This window comes from Lygodium microphyllum, chromosome 9 (assembly GCF_053477565.2).
Source record: "Lygodium microphyllum isolate KBCC chromosome 9, Lygodium_microphyllum_v1.1.10, whole genome shotgun sequence".
Lineage (NCBI taxonomy): Eukaryota > Viridiplantae > Streptophyta > Polypodiopsida > Schizaeales > Lygodiaceae > Lygodium > Lygodium microphyllum.
In genome coordinates, this window is record NC_141143.1 from 60,909,042 (window position 1) to 60,930,117 (window position 21,076).

The window sequence follows — 21,076 nt, forward strand, 5'->3', positions numbered from 1 at the left end:
AACAAAAAAAAAAACCCCTTGGAGTAGGTTTTATCCATGTTGGCTTTGGGGAGGTCTAGTGCTATCAAAGAACTCTGCCCGAATGCATTATATATAAACTTAAAACAAATCTTTTCTTTCCTAAAATAATAATATCAAGGCAAAACTCAATGTAAGTGGCAATATCTTCCAATAACCTTCTTGGATTACCCTCCCCTTGGGATTTAGTTTGGGTTGAATCTAAACAAGAATTCAACTTTTGAGAACAACTTCCATGATGGTCTTTTCTCAATAGAGTTTCGTGGGTCTTTGTCCGTAATAATTTAAAAAAAATATTGGTTAGTTTTATTACGAAAAGTAATCTTTTATCAATTACACTTCAAGACCTTTTTTTAAATATAGAGAATTAGTGTCGGTGTATATCCATCAAAGGTTCCGCTACAAATCAAAATTTTAAAGTCTTTTAGGAAATACAACATCTTCCTTGTATTCCTCCTCGGTATATCTCGTATAGACCCAAATTATCCCTTGGAATTTGCGGTTAAGAATTTCTTTAAGTCTTCGTGACAAGAAATTCCGTCCTTGTGCTCCTCTTGCCCCACTCCCTCTCGCTCTATACTCTTGGTTTGAGAAGAGCCTCTTCTCTTTGATTAGGCTGTCCCTCAACGGCTCCTCTTGCCTCATATTTATAGTTAAATTGAAGAAGGGGTTTATGGGTTATGGCCAAGAAGAGGAGCTCTTTGTGGAGGGTATCTTGGCAATCTAGCAATTTGGAAGCTCTCAAGATGCAATCTGATGCTGGCGATCTGATCTTTGAGGTCCAGAGAGGCTGCCAGAAATGCCATGACTAATTCACCTGGCTCTTGGATAATCTTGCTCCAATCTAGGCCTCTTATTGACTTGAGAAAAGGGGGAGATTTATGAAATCTTCTATTGAGATTAAGGAGGAGAATTCAAGCTTTGCTTCATGCCTTCAACATCTCCCAATTTGGGAAGAGAGAGAGAAATATGGTGCTGTTTTTTTTTCGTTGAAAAAAAGGGGAGGGTGGCGACAGCTTGTTTGTCGACTTCTCCTTTATTAGCTTTCTTTTAAAAAAAAGCTTAAGCTTTAAACCTTTAAGCTTTCTCTTACTTTCTAAGTTTAAAATATGCTTAGTCAGTTTTGACTTATGCATAGCCCATGACTACCGTGCGTATGGCGATTTTCGTGAAGGACTTCTACAGATTTTATCGGCCTTGGAAGGTGTCGGGTTATGAAATTCAGATTACTTTATTTGAGACTTCATCTATTTAATGGTCTAAAGCTCTCCAAATCAAGTTGCGAGAAGTTGAGAAGATTGAAAATAAAAGTCGGAATATCACAACCACAATCATTTGAACTTGTGCCTGACTCGGCTCTCATTGTTTCAATCCCAAATATTATTCCTTTTGTTCAAAGTCCAAAATTGCTCATACAAAAAATGATTTTTAAGAAAAGTAATGATATATATGTGCCCCACCATGCCTAAGTCTATGTACTTAGTGTGGCAGAGCTTTGATGGCAAAACTGAGCAGCCACACTCAAGCTCAGTGGACTGTGCAAAAAACCAATTTAAAAAAGCCTTTTTTGAAGAAGTTGCGGACCCTAGCCCACTAAGAGCATTTCAAAAGAGAGAGAGAGAGAGAGAGAGAGAGAGAGAGAGAGAGAGAGAGAGAGAGAGAGAGAGAGAGAGAGAGAGATTGTTACATGCTGCCACGTGTGACAAACTTCTTGAAGTAGAGCTAGTCCCTCTTTTTTTGGTGATGCTTGCTTTACTTGATGGGGGTCTTGTTTTTAAGGAAAACAAGTCAAGTTTCTTGGCCATACTCCCTGTGACTTTACTTAACTGACCTCTACAAGTCAAACGGACCTAAGTGTGGCTTGTCTCGATATGTGCTTTCCACGACCATGTGAAATAATGAGAGAGAGAGAGAGAGAGGCATTCCACGTCCATGCCCTTGCTCCAGTCTACCGAAACACTAGTTATTATAACTCTCGTTAAGTTGGCAAGTTCCAAAAGCAATATTTGTTGTGTTGTAATTACCCTTTTTCACCTAAAAAATCAAATTCCATATATTATAAGCCTTTGCTCAGACACAGAGAGAGAGAGAGACAGGTGGATGAAAACGATTGGTGCAAACAGGAGATCCACATGTTATTTGTTTTCCCGAAAATGGTTCCATTTTACGGGCTGCAGCATGTTGGGTGTTCAGTAGTACACGCAAGGCAAATCATTCGACGCGCTCACCCGCGCCATCCCTCCGCTCTAACGAAAAAAGTAAAAGAATCCAGGGAGAACTCCTTCATCTCACTCAGATCCTCCATCGGAACGATGCGCCTTGCCAGGTCGTTACCACTGTTGTAATCTCTCTCATGTGTCGCATTTTAGGGTTTCCTTGACGGACTAGCGCGTGACAGACATCACAGCCATGTCTTTGCGTATTAAGGCTGTGGTTGAGAAGTTCATCAAGGAGCTCAAAGAAGCTCTGGAGGCTGACATACAGGATCGCATCATGAAAGAGCGGGAAATGCAGAGCTACATTGAGGAGCGTGAGCGTGAGGTAGCCGAGCGTGAGGCCGCCTGGAAGGCAGAGCTGGCTCGCAGAGAGGTATTCGTCAGCATATCTCTTCTCTTCTCCCACTGTTAGCATTAAGATCCGCTGCTGAATGGCCTGGTCGGGCCTAATTATAAGTTGAATCCATAGGATCGAATCACTGTTAACAGAAGCTATGTCGGGAGCTGATACAAATACTCAATTTCATAATTACCAAAATTCACGAGTTTTTTTTTTCAAAGAGAGAATACAAACTTATTAATAACTTCCTTGTCCCAAGGCAAAGCATAACAATAATCCTCACAAAGACTATTTCAACAAAGTGGAAGCCTATTACAAGATTTGAGTGTGTTATCGAGCCGGAGGTCTATTGTGCCGAACCATGTGTGGTTGAGAGTATAAGAAAGTGGCAAAATCCGAAGTCCCGAGAAAAGCATCTCTCCTCCTCACATTCTTAGAACCACCATGTATCCTCTCCCAGCTCCCTCAAAGAGTATGGATAGCATTTGTCCCAAATCCTCAAGAGAGTATGTGCAATGGATATGTCCAATATATCTGAGGCATGGCTACTTTTGATGATCCAAATATACTTCACAATGATGCTATCTATGAGCTCCCATCTATGTTATGATTCCCATGTGTGTCCTCATATGCAAAGGTTGGATCTTTTTCTATGACCCATGCAACCGGCTACCATGCCACAATCATAGACTTCACTAAGCCATGAAACATCATCCCAAGGGCACTTCCCCATATCTTTTGAACCCTAGGCTATTCCACGCACAATGTCTTTGCATCTCCTCTCCTCTAGCTCCCTACATCTAACATAGACAATTGGATCTTTGCTGCCACAGCTGAGCTAATTGCCAAATGCCAAGTTTTTGTGTACTACTAACCATATAAAGAGTGAGATCTTGTTGGGTCTAAAGTTATCCTCCAATCTCCTCCCAAAAGTCAATACAGATAGGCTATGTGACAATGTGTGCCATCCAATGCTTAGTAGCTACTAGAGTCTCTCTAATCTTGCTCAATTGTATCCTCCCTAATGTGATGTGTAGTCAAAGAAGGGGACATTCTTGGGTGTCTTTGTAAATGAATCTCTAAATTAGGGTTTACAGCATAATTTCTCTTGCTCTCCACCAAATCTATCTGCGATCTTCTCCAAATGGCTGAGATTTGCCAAGATAATCTTAGATCTGATTGGAGAAGGTGAGAGATTGCTGAGAAGAGGGAGAAATCAAAGTTTTCTCATGGAGAAACTCTTGAATCTACATGTTGCCCTGCCCTAGACAGCATTATTTTCAACCACTCACTTGGCGAAGCATTATAGTTGTGACCCACTATGACAGGCCTTGGTATTTAGATCTGCACCCTGCAACTTGCACAATGGATGGCTATAGCTATTGGGCATATAGAAGGAGGCCCCTTCGAAGATTACAATGGGACCATGAGGAGAGGCTAATTAGGGTTTACCAACCACCTTGCGACCCATCCCATCAATCAAGGGTATCGTACACTGAAATCAGCACCTGAAATTCGTGGGATTATCAAGGATTTCAGATGTCAATCCATCCATTGTGAATTTGGGGCAGCATTTGGCCAATTGGGGTTCCATTGGAGCAAGTCCTGGGTGAAATTTAAGGGGCAATTTGCCCAATTTATTTGTTGATTGTTGGCACAACAAGGGGCTTTTGGATCAACCAAGGAGATTGTGGAATCTCAACTTCTACTCAATCTATTGGCAAATAAAGTTAAGGAAATACCAAAAGGGGTGCTTGTTTTGGGGCCAACAGGGTGCCTACTATCCAAGATTATTAAGGTAAAAGGTGGATTTCAATTTATACTCGTTTATTGATTACAACAATTAAGTGCTTAATCAGGTATTACCACCCTATCCAAGAAGGAAGTCTAGTTTCGAGAGTCAAAATTGTTTCTTGACCAGAGGACTAAGTGATACCATCAACCTATTTATCCTGAGTATTTCATCAAGTGGTAGGATAGAAGCTACTTAGGAGTCGGTACGCTCATTGAAGAGTCATTTTTTCTACTTTGTAAGGATGTTATGGAGAATAGCAATTATTCATAAGGGGGAAAGTGTTACATCCTTGGACATCTGAATGGGTGCTACTGGGCAGAGTGCAAATGCACTAAGGACACTTCAGGGTAAGGGCAATTGAGTTCTATTTATAGGGCTCGAGCCCCTATTGTGCACATCATTGAGTAATCACCACACTTGGAATCTTGGCACGTAGGCCAACACATCCATACATTGGGATGGTGTGGACTGGTGATGTGGGACACCAATCCTTGGGACATGGTCATGAAAGAGAGAGTTGCTAGCCTCCAAGTTCACAGGTAGGCCCATTTGGCTCTATGGCTAGGAGGTGAGCCTAATGTCCAATCCCTTTATATTCATGGAGATTGGTTGTATCGTGTCTCATGAGCAAGTTGAATCCTAGGTGGACATTACAAGGATGCTTATACATCTCCTATGCAGGCAATTGCATACATGTTAAATCCTAAGTTTCAAGATTGTTGAAAGAAGAATGACGAGGAAATCACTAATGGTTGGAGGTGAATTTTGGAGCGCATGGTACCTAATGTTGACCCACTTGTAGCCTACAAGACTTTCTATAGTTTGCGCCTTGAGGTGGGAGGAGCTTGGATCAAATCGCCCTAAGCTTCAACGACTAGTAGTTCATATTTTGAGCTAGGTTGTTCACTCCTCTTGTTTGGTACAATTATGGGGCTCTTGAAATCACATTGTCTTTGAGACAATGAGCAATCTTATTGTGCAAAAGGCAAGTGATCTTGTCCTTGTCAATGCAAACTTGCATAGACTTTGCAAGAGTGCACATGTAAGGGTCAATCCCTTCACTTAGTGGGAGGGGAGGACAATGTACACAAGGGCATTCGGCATAACTGAGAGCCTAAGGACAAAGTTGAGAAGGCAACAAGGTAAGGCAATGGTATTGTGGGAGACAAGGATAGTGTCATGGACATCTTAGAGAAGCCCAACAACTTAACCACTCAACATTGCTTATATAGTCCACTATTTAAGTTTTGACTTTAGATTTGAATGTAATGTTGATCTTGCCACTTGGGCCTTGACTCTTTCGAGTGACCTTTTAGAGTGTGTTTGAATACTTGTGAAATTACTTATTATACAGTTATTAAAAAATCCTAAATTCATTTGTTTTTAATTTCTTGTTTTCTTCTCATTCCCAAAATGGGGTCTTGCCTGTTCTATGTGGCTATGCTACCACCATGTATATTGCTTCTTGTTGGGCTTTCTCTTAGCCATGCCTTGGCCAAATGAGACGCCTCCTCAAGAAGTTCATTTTGTCAAGTGGAGATGAAAGTCCAACAAGGGCTAAAGTGGGACGTTATTATTTGACCTAGATCTATGGGTTGTTTGGGATCATAGACTTCAATAGTCACAATAGAGCTTTGTTGGTGAAGCTGATTGTGAGGGGCCTTCTTCCAAGCAAAGTTGTGAAAGTAGTTACTGTTGTGGAGATTAGAGTCTATTGTATCCTTATTGATAGAGGACAATAGCGAGCTAGTATTCATATGATTGTTTAGCAAATCCAAGCCACAAGGCTCAAAAAGAAACTTAGGGTCAATTTTGTTACTACCATTATTCAATCTTGGAGATTAGTGTCTATGGGACTTCATCAAATTGCTCTAGCAATCGTTGAAGACAAGATGAGGCAGCCTCTTCTCTTCCACATGTTACTCAAAAAAAGAGAGAGACCACACCATCAAAGAGAGGATGCACTTATCTTGGTGGAGGTTCTCTTCATAGATTGCTTCTATATGAGCGATTGGTTTCCATTTCTAGAGCTATAAGATCACTCAAAGATAGAGGCTCTATGGCATTAAAGGGGCAAGCAATATGATGAAGAGCATTAGGGAGGTAGTCTCCCTAAGTGGAGGACTGATACAAACACCTCTCAAATATTAATTGGGATTTTCAACAAAGAAGACACTCTTCTAATAATGGTTGTCGCTTGCTGCCAGTGCTGTTGCTTGTTGCTTGGAGCTCCAAACTTGCTATTGCTTGCTATAAATGCTGTTGCTCCTAATGCCACAAATGCTGTCGCCCACAGCTCTTGGCCTTCTAGCTACTGTCTCCTGCCTCCAATGGCTGAAAACAGGCCTGAATTTTGATCTATAGTTGTGTGTGTGTGTGTGTCCCCCAGGATGAAAAATAAACTGAATCGCTCAAACCAGGCCCAAAAAATAGTTTCTCAATTTGCATGGGTATTTGTGCCAAGTGGCAACCTTCGAAACCCAATTTTCAGCATCGTCTAACCATTAAATTAATTTTCAGAATTAATTAACTCTGGAAAATTAATTTCAGCCCTTCTGATCTTGCCCAAAATTAAATGTGCCCATCCATAATTAAATTGGCTAGGCCATTTGCAACTTGGAGTGGTCCCCAACCTTTGTTGACCCTTAGACTAGCATTAATTAATTAATTAATGTCTAGTCCCTAGTGTCACCACACTGACACTTAATGGCCAAATTGTGAGTGTGCAACAGAAGAAGGAACTCGAACATAGAGAAAGAAGACAATAGAAAGATGAAGGAAGAAATAATTTTGCATTGATTGAAATAAATGCTCAATACAAATAGATGGACTAATTAGTCTGTGCATGCAGCTTGAGAGGCGTCAACGAGGGCACCAGATTTGGCCTGAAATGATGACGGTAGTAGCAGCACCAGAGATGGAGTGTGCCCGTAATCTGAGTAGTAGCTTGCAAAAGATGATGGCCAAAGTGTGGGAGGGGGTAGGCATAAATAGTTGGAAACCCAAATGTGGCTGATCTAAAAATAGGGGCCAAAATATGGCCAACCTATTGAAAACAATAGTAGGACCTCCTTCAAATGTGGCTGATCTAAAAATAGGGGCCAAATTATGGCCAACTTATTGAAAACAATAATAGGACCTCCTTTAAGCTATATGTACTTGCATTATTGCAATCCTAAATCCAACATTTTTGGAGTTAAGAGGGGGCTACACATTCTGTTGTGCAAGTTCTTCAGGTGACCATGTCCTCAAAAATTGATGTGGAATTCTAGGCTATTATAGCTCAAAAGGTCTCTAAGTTACCGGCTCTTCCATAGGATCAAAAGCTAGATGGGAAGAACTATTGCATTTGGTGGGTGATGATGCTTGCCATCTTGGATTACAATTTGGCGGGGTCATGATTGAGGCCATTGACCATCCATCGGCCCAAGATCTTTCCAAACTTTCTTCTTCGGAGAAAGTGTGGTTGGTGAAGGTATAGGCCCACTAGGACAAGCTGAATGCCTACATTCATTGGATCTTATTTCTCTCTTGCACACTAATTGAGATTGCTTACATCGAGCATTTGACCAATGCTCGAGATATGGCTGGAATTAGATCAGCTCTATAATAGTATGACTGTGATGAAGATGGTTTTTTAAATGGAGATGTAGATGCTAACTTCGAATACAAGTTAGCTTCCATGTGCGAGCATGTGAACAAGCTTCGATAGCTACAGATGTAGGTTTAGAATGAAGGCAAGGTGATCACCTCCAAGAATGTGGCGATTACTTTGTTGTTATAGTTGCCCCCTAGATTCAGTGCATTCTACTCTGCCTTGATTGCTTCAAGGCGGATGGAGACCCTTAAGTAGGAGGAGCTGGTTTCTATGGCCTTGGACCAAGAGGATCAACTTAAGGGTACAATACTTTCACAAGCATTGATTGCAGCACGACATGTTTATGGCAGGCCCAACACTTTTTTTAGGATGGTGGCTGGTTATTTGCTAGTTCAACCAGCATTAATACTGGTTGGCTAGATCATGTCATTGCTAGCTGTATAGAGCCATCTCCTTGTGTTTTTTCATCATGCCATGATTATCATTCTTCTTGGTCTAGTTGCAGTCACCTTTCTTTGCTGCTGTTTAGAGTCTTCTGTTTCCAGCCATCATTCTCTTCCCTCTCTTTACCATTGATTTAGGTTTTGCATTCTTTGTGTTCATCCTCTCTCTCTCTCTCTCTCTCTCTCTCTCTCTCTCATCATAGTGCAATGTTGCTTGTGCTTGCACACTCACACTGCTGCCATGACCATTAACAAATTTGTAGAAAGTTTGAGAAAGTGCCAACTGTTGCTGCACCAACAAAATGCTCAGGCGTGAGGCCACCTTGCGTTGAGGAAACACAGGTCCAGACTGGAACTCTCCATGAATAGATGGATACACCTTCCATAGTGGCCTTCAACGGTGAGGGTGTATATTTTACTTTGAGACAATTAAGGAATCAAGGGTGCAATAGATGGGCATTGAACAACAATAGAGAGAGATGGATACAAAGGCAGAATGATGAAGCAAGGGTCCCTAGGTTTGAGGTGGGAACATTGAATGGATACAAAGGCAGAATGATGAAGCAAGGGTCCCTAGGTGGGAGGTGGGAACATTGAATGGAGTATGAAGTATGCTTCATATGTGCACCTATGATGGCTATGAATATGCATAACAAAATTGGTTGATTTGGAAAAGGAGCAACTTGGATGACCTAAAATGCGGAAAATGACATAGGTCAGGATGAGAGAGAGAGAGAGAGAGAGAGAGAGAGAGAGAGAGAGAGCGAGAGAGAAGTGGACCAAATGGGTATAGCTCAGTTGATTAAGTTAAATGCGTGGTGAGTAGATGGTCTTGAGTTCAATTCCTACATCGGCACAATCATTTAGTATAAGAATAAAAAAGGGAGATTTCAACCTGGGTCATGGGTTTGACAAAACAAGGGGCTTACCACTAGGGTAGCCACTTGATTACACACACACACACGCACGCACGCATACGTCAAAAGATGATGTACCAGTGAGACAAAAAACCCAATGACCGCTGCTGTGCTAAGTGGAGTGGACATCCACAACAAACATTGAGGCAACCAGTGCAATCATTGGATAATCAAACATAGGTCATGATGAGAGAGAGAGAGAGAGAGGTGGACCAAATGGGTATAGCTCAGTTGATTAAGTTAAATGCATGGTGAGTAGATGGTCTTGAGTTCAATTCCTACATCGACAGAGTCATTTAGTATAAGAATAAAAAAGGGAGATTTCAACCTGAGTCATGGGTTTGACAAAACAAGTGGCTTACCACTAGGGTAGCCACTTGTTTACACACACACGCATGCACGCACGCACAAACACACACGTCAAAAGATGACGTACCAGCGAGATAGTAGGGTTTGCGGGGAGGAACACGTAGTGAACTCGGCAAACATGTAGAAGAGAAGAGAGGAGAGAAGAAACTTTGATGAATGGAATGATGAAGTTTTAAATCATGGAGTGAATGTGATACAAGGGAACAAGGGTGCCATAGCACAAGGAAGATGATGATAGCCATGAATCACGAACCGCAATGTCCTCTTGAAGGGGTGTGAGGGTAGTGGAGAGGCCGGAGAGAAGAGGTGACAGATTAAATGAATCAGCCATAAGGAATGAATGAGAGAGTGGCCTATAAATAGGCATAGTTAGTCTAAGATGGCGCCCCTTTTTGGGGCTGCAAACCCTAAACGCAAGATGCAGAAACACAAACTGCGGGTGAAAGATTTCTCAACAACACACACACACACACACACACACACACAGAGCAAGTAATCCCTGGCATATGGCAATTGCCTCTGGGTCGTTGCCATGATTGGTGTAACCTTTTTAGTGCATTAGTACGGGGATTTCCCACACGTTGGCCTAGGGCCCTCGCGTCTCTTGTAATCATGTAATCATGTAATCTTGTACCTTTTTCGTAATTAATACAATTACCTTTTACAAAAAAAAAAGAGAGAGAGCAAGTAGTGCCCTTACGGGAAAAAGAGAAAGTAGTGTATGTGTGCCTTGATATGGAGTTGGACACATCCGCTCAACATGCTGGAGTTGTGTTTGTTGCCTTTGCATCCATTCTTCGACAGATTGAGCATCGAGCATTGGTGGTTTGATGTAGTTGAGATCTATCTGACTATGACACTCCTCCATGGTTGTCGGACATTGGGACAGCCCTTTGCTCCTCGAGCTTACGTTGCATCACACCTTGTATGTTTGGTTTGTTCATCAAGTTTCCATGCAGCATTCTTTCTTTCATCCTCATTTGCATTCTTCTTGTAGTTCATTTTAATAGTCGTGCTTATAGACACTTTGTGTTTTCTCTCCAAACCCTGGCATATTCTCACACATGAAAGTGCTCTCCCTTGTCCTTCACATTGTATGACTTGCTCACATGATCTTCTCTTAAATTCTTGCATTAGAAATTGTTTCTGTTTGTGCAAAGATCCCTTCTTCATGGTGTCATAGGATCTCCAAGGTTCAAGTTTCCAAACCTTGCTTGAAGTCTTTGTGTATCTTGTGAGATTTTGAGGACAGTGAGAGTGCTATCCTACCATGATAACATGCACCTTGCATCTGTTTGACAAGACATATGGCTTGCTTGTGTTGCATAGCCCTGTAGTCAAGGCCGAATTCTTCTGTCCCAATTTCTGAGCAGCTCTTGCACAATGGCCGATGAGAATAGCAAAGGCTTGTTGGTGTCATATGCATGCACTGACCTTGAAATGATTGCAGGATACTTGTTCTTATTGCCCTTATTGATCTTGATATCCTCTTTTTTGTTTCTTTTTGCAACTTTTATCCCCGTCTTCATTTTGGGACCTTGTGCTTCTTGGATCTCAACTAGTTTGTAGAATCACTCCATCTGTGAGTGGGATCTGCATTGGTGAACAAGATCGGATATGCACAGAAACTTGAGACTGATACATCCAAACTGGAACTTGTATGTAAGAAAATGTAGGTGTGTGGATAAAGCAGAATGCTGCACACATGTGTGTAACTTTGTCTCAGGATTTATGAAGGGAAACTGGAGGAGGAGCTTCTCTAGTTTAGGTTCAGCATGAAAGCACTCTGTTATTCTCAGAATCTTACTCTTTGAAGTCTTCCATTTTAGCCCCATATATACACACCTATGTGTCCAAGGAATGGGGAGAAATACTGCAGAAGGCAAGGTTCCTCCCATCAATAGAGGAGCGTCAGAGTATCATAAGTTAGGTTCAGCAATGAAACGCCACCCCATTCTCATTCTGTTGGAAACGTTTCCATTTTATCCTTGTGTTGTTCCCTCAGAATATGAAATACAAGAACCTGTGCTGGAATGGATAGAGCAGGAAAGGAATGTACTTTTTTATAGCATACTGCTGCTTGAAAACTTGGTTGACCAGCAGCTGAACTGTGGTTCTCGATCTATCAGTGTCACTTCCTGCTAGATTGAATCTGATTTGTTTTACTCTTGGCTCTTGATACTGAAAATTAGCATACATGTACTTCAAAGCAGACTAAAGCTCTAGGCTTTTAATGCGTGTGGAAAAGAATGTAAGTTTCCCCTCTTTCAATGTTGTAAAATGTTTTTCGTAAGCGTGAAATTTGTAAGAACTTGATTCAATTTGCTGCAGGACTAATGTTACAGATTTATACTGAATCTGCAGAGCGAAATAGCAAAGCAAGAGGCCAGGTTGAAGATAGAGAGGGAGAATCTTGAAAAAGAAAAGAGTGTTTTGATGGGCACTGCATCTGATAACCAAGATGGTGCTTTAGAGATTACTGTTAGTGGTGAGAAGTACCGTTGCCTCAGATTTTCCAAAGCTAAGAAATAGAAATGTACAGCAGGTAAGCCACAATTTATCACTCCATATCAAGATGCAGTAAACAAGTCCTTTTATTTATGCAATATAGATGGCCACCTCTTTGAAGGGTCTTGTTGTTGCACACGATGTACATTGAGATGTATAATAGCCTCTCAATTGACCTGTCAATTTTGCCAGTTCCCATGAATGATTCGATAACAAAGGGAACTTATGTTGAGCTGTCAGAGCACATGCTCTCTTTTAATAGTGTATTTTGACTTTCTGCTCTGTCCATCTTGCTCAATGACTGGGAATGTTTTGCCAAGTTTTTTGGAAGCCTTAGCAAAGTTAACTTGAACTCTTGAACAATTAATCCTTAAAGTAGATAGTCTGATTCTTCGAATGAATACCAACAATTAACTATGGTGTTCTTAGGGGAGCAATTAAAGAGTTGGAAAACAAGATGTGACACAAGTATCCAAACTTATTGGTATTATATCTAAGGTAGTGTTTGTGTGATAAATAACTCCATTGATCACACATGCGCGCGCACGCGCGCACACACACACACACACATCTATATACATATCTATGCATGTACATATGTATGTATGTATGTATGTGTGTGTGCTCGCATGCGCGCGCACACACATACACATCTACATATATATCACATATCTACATATATATACATATGCACAGAGAGAGAGAGAGAGAGAGAGAGAGAGAGAGAGAGAGAGAGAGAGAGAGAGAGAGAGAGAGCTCGTTTTACGAAAAAAAAGAGAGAGTGCTCGTCTATGCTAGATCTTCCTTACCTGATCACTGTACCCTGCCCTCATGCGTGCTCGTCTACGCTCGATCTTCCCTACCTGATCGGTGTACCCTGCCCTTATGCGGGCTTGGGGCTTGTGTGCCACCTGCCTGCTCTTCAGCCTGCCTATCGTTTGCCTGTTCCTGCAGTGTCCAGGGCAGGCTGTGTGACACAGAGAGAGCGAGAGCAAGACTGTAAGAAAGGGTGGGTGCAGTACAGTCAACACAGGACAGTCAGGTCTTCAGCAGGCGCTGTCACAGACAGGGCAGGGTGGACAGTTAGGTCGTCAGCAGGCTGTCATAGGCAAGGACAGACAGGGCCATGTGCTGATAGACAGGTTAGGGTGTGAGACAGTTAGGTTTTCAGTAGGGCGCTGTCACAGACGGCAAGGCAGGGGATATTGGGCTAAAATATGCATTACTTGCTGATTAACCTCTTAAACAGTCCCAAAACACACTAAAAATGCTCTTTTAGAGTAAAAACCCTAAAACGGGGAGCGGTTTGAGAGAGTTCAGCGGAAACCCTAAAATGGGGAGCGGTTCGAGGGAGTTCAGTGGAAACCCTAAATTTTGGGGCGCCCTTCCACATCTATAAATCTACAGACTGCCCCCATTCAGCCTCATTCCGTCTGTGCAGGTTTCTCACTCCACGTGCAGATTTCAGCCATCAGCCTCCCCCCACATGGCTATCCAGTCCTAGAGACTGCTGCCACTCCATCTGTGTTTGCTCTTGCTGCTGGCACCTTCATCGATGCTGATGTCAACTACTGGTGACATCATCTGTTGTGATTTGATCATCCAATCATCGCCAGCCACATCAGACACTGTTTCAGCCAGCTGTTTACAGCAGATTGTGGGCAGTTTCCAGCGTCCGATTGGTGGTACACTGTTGCGTGTTGGTGACTAGCCTGCTTCCATTCACTATTCAGCACTCCTACACTCCGACTGGTGGTCATAGACTTGGGATCTATCTCCGGTGGATGTCACACTCCAACATTGCTTTGCCCTTGAGCACACTGTACACTCTTTTACATTAATTTACAACATTCATTTACTTCAGAGTTATGTTCTCTCTCTCTCTCTTTTCCTGTTTGTGTTTGAGTTTTGAGTTTTGCATTTATAGTTTGAGTTTTGAGTTTTGTGTTTAGGATTTGAGTTTTTGAGTTTTGCGTTTAGGGTTTTAGTTTTGCCCTCTGTGTCTATGTCTATGTCTGTCTCTTTGTATTTCTGTTGTGGACGTACACTTTGTGTGTTCTCAGTGCAAACCCTAGTAGTTTTCTTTACATGCTATCAGAGCCGGTGCTCTTGTAAAGAGTATCCTGTGCATATTGTGGAGAGCTAGTCTTTGTGCGAGGCTCACAATATGACTCGTAACTGAATCACAATATCCAAGACACCTTCTTTTCTAGTTCCTATGATGCCTTAAATGGCTTCTCCATCATTGGAGGCCCTAAGATGGCATTATGGACTCGGTGAGGAGGGCGACACTTCACCTCCTCCAGATTTCACTAACATGATAGAGGAGGACTTTGAGGAGTACTATCGCAATAAGTACGGTGATGTTTACATCCCTCCTACGAGTTTTGCTACCACATTCGGACCGGTTGGTGAGGCTGGCCACCTCTCCGATCATGGAAGACATAGGGCATTCGGAACGTTTGGCGCTCCATCTTCATCATCTCAGCCAGGTCCAATGTCAGGTTTGTATAATTGTTTTGTGTTGCATGAATCAAAACCCTCGCATGTTTCTTCTTTTGAGGTACAGGATCCGAATGGCTTTGTGTATGTGAACTTCAATAGAGGGGGCTTACGAAGCAGATGGAATTTAGGTACATCTACAACTTCTGTTTCATTTGAACATATCACACACACTTCTTTCCTTTCATCCTATCCTATTCTATATCACACCTTGATCACCTCTCATCTGAAATGAGTGATGCGCTGCGGAGATGCAATGTCCGGCGATGAAATGTCAGGTAAAGAGCAAAACACGTGAGCAACAACAGCGAGTGAGAGCGAGAGATGCAAGATGTTCTTGGGTACAATTGGAGTGTGTACCACTTTAGGTTTTTAGATAGATATATATATGAAAGTACAAGTGTGCTAAGGGTGCGTTCACACCCATGCACATATAAAAGGCACGATGGCCCTTTATTCCCAACAACCTCCCACCTAAAGGCAATGTGCCTTAAGAGGAGAAAAGAATCAGCTAAGTCTAAGTATGTACAAAGCTGAAATACATATATCTATCCAACTCCCATCATCTGTCGGCAATGAGCAAACCGCTCTGCTGGAAGACCCTTCGTGAGAAGATCTGCAGGATTATCATCTGTATGCACTTTGACAAGCTCAATGCTCTTGCTGTCAAGTACATCTCTGATGAAGTGATACTTCACCTGTATGTGCTTCGTCTTTGCATGAAAGACGGGATTCCGTGCTAGCATGATAGCACTCTGACTATCACAATGAAGAACGGGTAACTCTGTAATGCCAAGATCTCCCACCAGACGTGAAAGCCATAAAGCCTCCTTGCATGCCTCAGTAGCAGCCACATACTCTGCCTCTGTAGTAGACACTGCAACACACTTCTGTAGCTTGGAGATCCAAGAGACTGCTCCTCGTGTGAAGGTAAACACATACCCAGAAGTGGACTTTCTATAGTCCGCATGACCAGCATAGTCTGCATCCGTAAAGCCAACGACAGATGCCTTCTGCTTTCCAAAGCAGATGCACAAATCACTTGTGCCTTTGAGGTATCTCATAATACCTTTCACTGCTTTCCAATGCTTTTTGCTAGGGTTTGCCATATATCTGCTAACCACTCCCACTGCAAAGGCAATGTCAGGACGTGTAGCAACCATAGCATACATCAAGCTGCCAACAGCTGAAGCATATGGAATCTTGGCCATTTCAACCTTCTCATCATCAGATGTAGGGCTGTCCTCTGCACTGAGTTTCACATATGGAGGCAATGGAACACCAATTGGTTTCCCCCCCTCCATATTGAAACGCTGCAAAACCTTAGAGACATACTCCTGTTGAGATAGAAAGAGTAATCCTTTGGACCTATCTCTGAGTATTCGCATGCCAAGAATGTGATTTGCATCACCAAGATCCTTCATGTCAAAGCTGCCATGAAGACTTTGCTTCAACGAATCCAAGGCATGAGTATCCCTGCCAGCAATCAGCATGTCATCAACATACAGAACCAAGATAATTAGACTGCCATCTGCGGCCTTCTTGGTGTACAAGCAGTGATCCACTTGACTTCTTTGAAAACCTTGAGACTGCATAAATGTATCAAACTTATGATACCATTCTCTTGGTGCTTGCTTCAGCCCATACAAACTCCGTTTGAGCTTACATACCATCTTCTCTTTGCCTTTAGCCACAAACCCTTCAGGCTGCTGCATATATATGTCTTCATGCAGATCACCATGTAAAAATGTAGTCTTTACATCCATCTGTATGGGCTCCATATCTTCAGCTGCAACCAAGCCCAAAATGGTTCTCAATGTAGTCATTTTGACTACAGGAGAGAAGATCTTATCAAAATCAACTCCATGTTCCTGCTTGTACCCCTTAGCAACCAATCTGGCTTTGTACTTTGGCGAGGAACCAGAAGTGACCTTCATCTTATAAACCCATTTGCATGGAAGCGTTTTCTGCCCTTTAGGCAACTGCACCAAGTCCCAAGTGCCGTTTTTCTCAAGAGATTCCATCTCTGACAGCATGGCTTTATACCATTTCTTGCTGTCCTGTCTGTCCATTGCTTCCTTGAAGCATGACGGCTCACCACAGTCAGTGATCATGACATAATCAGCCACATTATTTGCACCAGGAACGAATTTGTCGGGCTGTCTAGTAGCCCTAGACGATCTCCTAACCCAATGATCATTGTTTGCTGGCTGTTCAGCCTGCATATTATCATTTACAGCTTGCTGTCCTGGCATTTCAGCCTGCAAATCAACATTAACAGCTTGCTGTCCTGGCTGTTCCTGCACATTTAGTGGCTCATCATTATGGGCAATGGCTGGCTGATCATTTCCAGCATCATTTTCTGCATTCGCAGGTTCATTTACAGCAGGTATTTGCTGCTGTACAGCGGGCACATTTTGCTGTCCAAAAGGTACTTCTTCCCAGAATACAACCCTACGAACCTCCTCAGTCTTTTCGGGCTGTTTATGCATGCGACCTTCCCGGAAGATAACATCATTGCTACGCACTGTTTTCCTTTTCACGGGATCCCACAATCTATACCCCATTTCACCCTCGTCACCATATCCTAGGAATATGCATTTACAGGACTTTGGCTCAAGTTTGCTGCGGTCTTCCTTACGAATGTGCACAAAAGCCTCGCAGCCAAACACTCGTAAATGAGCATAAGAAGGTGGCTTGCCCGGCCACGCTTCCTGAGGGACTCCCCCCCCCCAAAGACCTGTTTGGTGACCGATTGATCAAGTGAACGGCTGTCATAACAGCCTCTGCCCAAAAACCATGGGGTAATGCAGCATGAGACAGCATAGTACGGACTTTATCCTGTATAGTCCTGTTCATACGCTCTGCAACTCCATTCTGGGGTGGATTATGAGGGGCAGTGAGCTCCCTTTTTATCCCTTTGCTGTCACAAAATGCGTGAAAGGCCTTGGACACATATTCCCCACCATTGTCAGAGCGAAGACACTTAAGTGTCTTATCGGTCTGATTTTCAACCAATGCCAATAAGTTTTTAAACTTGTCAAGTACTTCATCCTTGCTACGAATGGGGTAAACCCATACCTTCCGTGTAGCATCATCGACAAAGGTGACAAAGTACTTCTTTCCCCCCAAAGACAATCCTGGCATCTGACATACTTCTGAATGTACTAACTCTAGAGGTGAAGATTTCAAAGAAAGAGATTTCTTATGAGATGTCTGCGCATGCTTACCATAGACACAATGATCACAATAATCAAAATCAGCATAACGGAGACAAGGCAAGTAACCCAAACGAGAAAGAACTTTCATTCTTGTTTGACTCATGTGTCCTAACCGGCCATGCCACAAAGAAACACTTGGCTGCTCAGTTACTGCGACAACATGGTCACGCACACTAGATACATGAAGAGGATACAGAGTATCACTCTTTGAACCCCTGGCAATGACTCTAGATCCTGTACTGATCTTCCATTTTCCATCGCCAAATGTGGTATGATAACCATCATCATCTAGCTGCCCAGTACTGATTAAGCTCTTCTTGAGCTCAGGTACATGACGAACATTCTGAAGAGTAAAGACAGAACCATGCTGAAACTGAAGCTGCACACTGCCAATGCCTGCAATATCACATGCTGAGTTGTCCCCGAGATGGACAACACCATGTCGACCGCCTGTATAATCGGAAAACCAATCTCTGTAAGGGGTGACATGAAAGGAGGCACCCGAATCTAAAATCCAGGTATGCATGTCATCAGCCGAATCGGCAACCAATGCATGGGCATCAAAACATGAAGACACGAAGAGTACATCGTTCCCACTGTCACTGTCCTGAGTGACTACATTCACCTCTTCGATCTTGACGCTGCTCTTCTTGGGCTGGCTCTCTTTCTTCTCTTCCTTGCTGTCCTCTGTCTTCTTGTCTTTCCCTTTCTCTTTCTTCCACTTGTAACAGTCACGTTTGAAGTGACCCTTCTTGCCACAGTGGTGGCATTCCACATTCTTGCCGCGAGACATGCCGCCACCCTTGCCATCAGATTTTCCCTTCTGCTGTGATCTGCCCCTGGTATGCAAGGCACTAGACGACTTACTTGATGCATTATTTTGCCTATTCATCTCTTCCATAAGCAAAGAGATTTCCACGTCAGAATACATAAGCATAGCATTCGAGTTACTCAAGGCAGTCCTGAATGTATCCCAACTCTCTGGTAGAGTGCAAAGCAGAAAGGTAGCTTTAAACTCGTCATCAATGACAAACTTCAAAGCAACCAGCTGGCTGAAAATTGAGTTGAATTCACTCAGATGATTTGACATAGCAGTTCCTTCTTTCATCCGCAAATCCATAAGCTTTTTTAGCCAATACACCTTACTAGCTGCACTCTTCTGAGCATACAATTCCTCCAGTCTAGTCCAAATGGCATAGGCAGTGTCCAAACCCTCTATGTTAAACAGCAGAGCATCAGAGACAGATAGCTCAATGGTCGAGCGTGCAAGCTCGTTCAACTCATCCCAGTCATCTTGTTCCACATCTGCGGGCTTTACCCCTTTGGCCTTGATCGGCTTAGCCTGCTTCTTCTGCAACAGGATATTGTAGCATTGCTTTTGCCACACTGCAAAATTATGTGCACCCTCAAGTTTCTTGATGTGCATAAGATGGCTGCTATCGCTGCTGCCAGCCATGATTTTCAGTCCAAAATATGACCACAAATTCAGCAAATGCAGGCCCAAACTGTCAAACAAGTGACGAAGGTACAAACAAGTACCAACCAGCAATAAGTACCAGTTAAAAGCAGAAATTTCAGATCTGCAAATCAATTTTCAGAAGCACCAAATGTTGTGCTACAGCACTCCACAACTGATGACAGCTGTTCCAAGGGCAAACATATCACATTACATGAGAAGTCCCAAATTTTAGCTGCAATTTCTGCTGTACATGCACCCACGGGCATAAAATTTGACCCACACGGTCAAAAGCCCCAAAGTTTTGTGCTCAAAACATCAACCATACATCTGCACTCTCTCTGACATGCATAGAGTAGACCAATTTTGCCAAAATGAAGCAATTTCAGCAAAACCCCCAAATTTTTCAAGTGTCGGGCATCCAAATTGCATGAAATTAAACCCGCATGTACATAAAATGACCAATTTGCGCACAAATTTTGCTCAAACAGCAAAAGCCCCAAATTGCACGGGGTCCAATGTGCATCAATGTCAAGAAATTGGGTCAATTTTAGCCCAATTTTAACATGTACATGAAAAGCCCCAAATTTCGGAGGCAAAATGTCACAAATTCCTGCAATTTCTGAGACAGAATCTCACTGTGTGTCTTGCTTGTGTCAAATCCGGACAAATCCCCAAATTTGTGGCTCAAATCTGCCCAAAACACAGAACTGTGCTTACATGCGCGAACTCCCGTCAGTGGGCAAAGGGGGCAGCTTGCAGTAAACCTTTGAAAATTAAAAAATTTTGCAAGAGAAATTTGACGAAAACTGTCCCGTAACGTGACGACTGCTGCGTTTTGACCTGCCGCCAGCGTTTTGACCTGCCGCCAGCTGCACGTGGCCTGGAAAGTCACGAACTGACCTGGTGTGACCTGCGTGACCAGCGCCTGTGCAAAACACGTCACTTCTGATCTGCGCCTGACCTGCACGCTGCCTGGAACTGCACGCCTGACTGCACACTGTCCAAGAACAGTGACGAGCTGACCAGAAAATGACTGACTGACCTGCGCGCAACCTGGGAATGTCGCCTGGCTGAAAAACGTGACTTGTGGACTGCGAGAAGCACGAACACCTTAACCGAAGCTCTGCACGGACTGCGAGAAGCGCGAACACCTTAGCCGAAGCTCTGATACCAGTTTGAAGTGAGTGATGCGCTGCGGAGATGCAATGTCCGGCAATGAAATGTCAGGTAAAGAGCAAAACACGTGAGCAACAGCAGCGAGTGAGAGCGAGAGATGCAAGATGTTCTTGGGTACAATTGGAGTGTGTACCACTTTAGGTTTTTAGATAGATATATATATGAAAGTACAAGTGTGCTAAGGGTGCATTCACACCCGTGCACATATAAAAGGCACGATGGCCCTTTATTCCCAACATCATCATCTTTTCAAAACCTTGGATTACACTCCACATCTGCATCACAAACCCTAGGGGTTGGATCTTCCATCTCTGCTCCTAGCACCTTTTCCTTCTCCACCCCATTCTCTCTCTCTTTGCACCATGGTACTTCGTTAGGGGGAATGCTACCCTTTAACACAGTGCCTCTCACCTTTCAGCAAATGAGCACACCCATAACTCATGGGTCGACTGTGAAGGGCATCTTCCTCACTATCCCCAGCTTCACATCTCCCATGACCACTCATATGCAGGGG

The 21,076-nt window shown here is 43.1% G+C and overlaps 1 protein-coding gene across 3 annotated transcripts in view; it reads left to right on the forward strand.

Annotated features, from left to right (window-relative positions):
- Positions 1-2,181: 2,181 nt before the first annotated feature.
- The window catches only part of LOC148031090 (beta-mannosyltransferase-like protein), a 33,521-nt gene continuing 14,626 nt past the window's right edge, over positions 2,182-21,076 (forward strand). For 2 of the 3 annotated variants that reach the window (XM_087684621.1, XM_087684620.1), the window contains exons 1-2: positions 2,182-2,607; positions 12,061-12,241. In XM_087684621.1, the coding sequence (XP_087540747.1) occupies positions 2,428-2,607; positions 12,061-12,228 (348 nt within the window). In that variant the 5' untranslated portion in view covers positions 2,182-2,427 and the 3' untranslated portion in view covers positions 12,229-12,241. Of the gene's footprint in view, positions 2,608-12,060; positions 12,341-21,076 lie in introns of those variants that run through there. The other variant, XM_087684619.1, reaches the window with a different exon arrangement.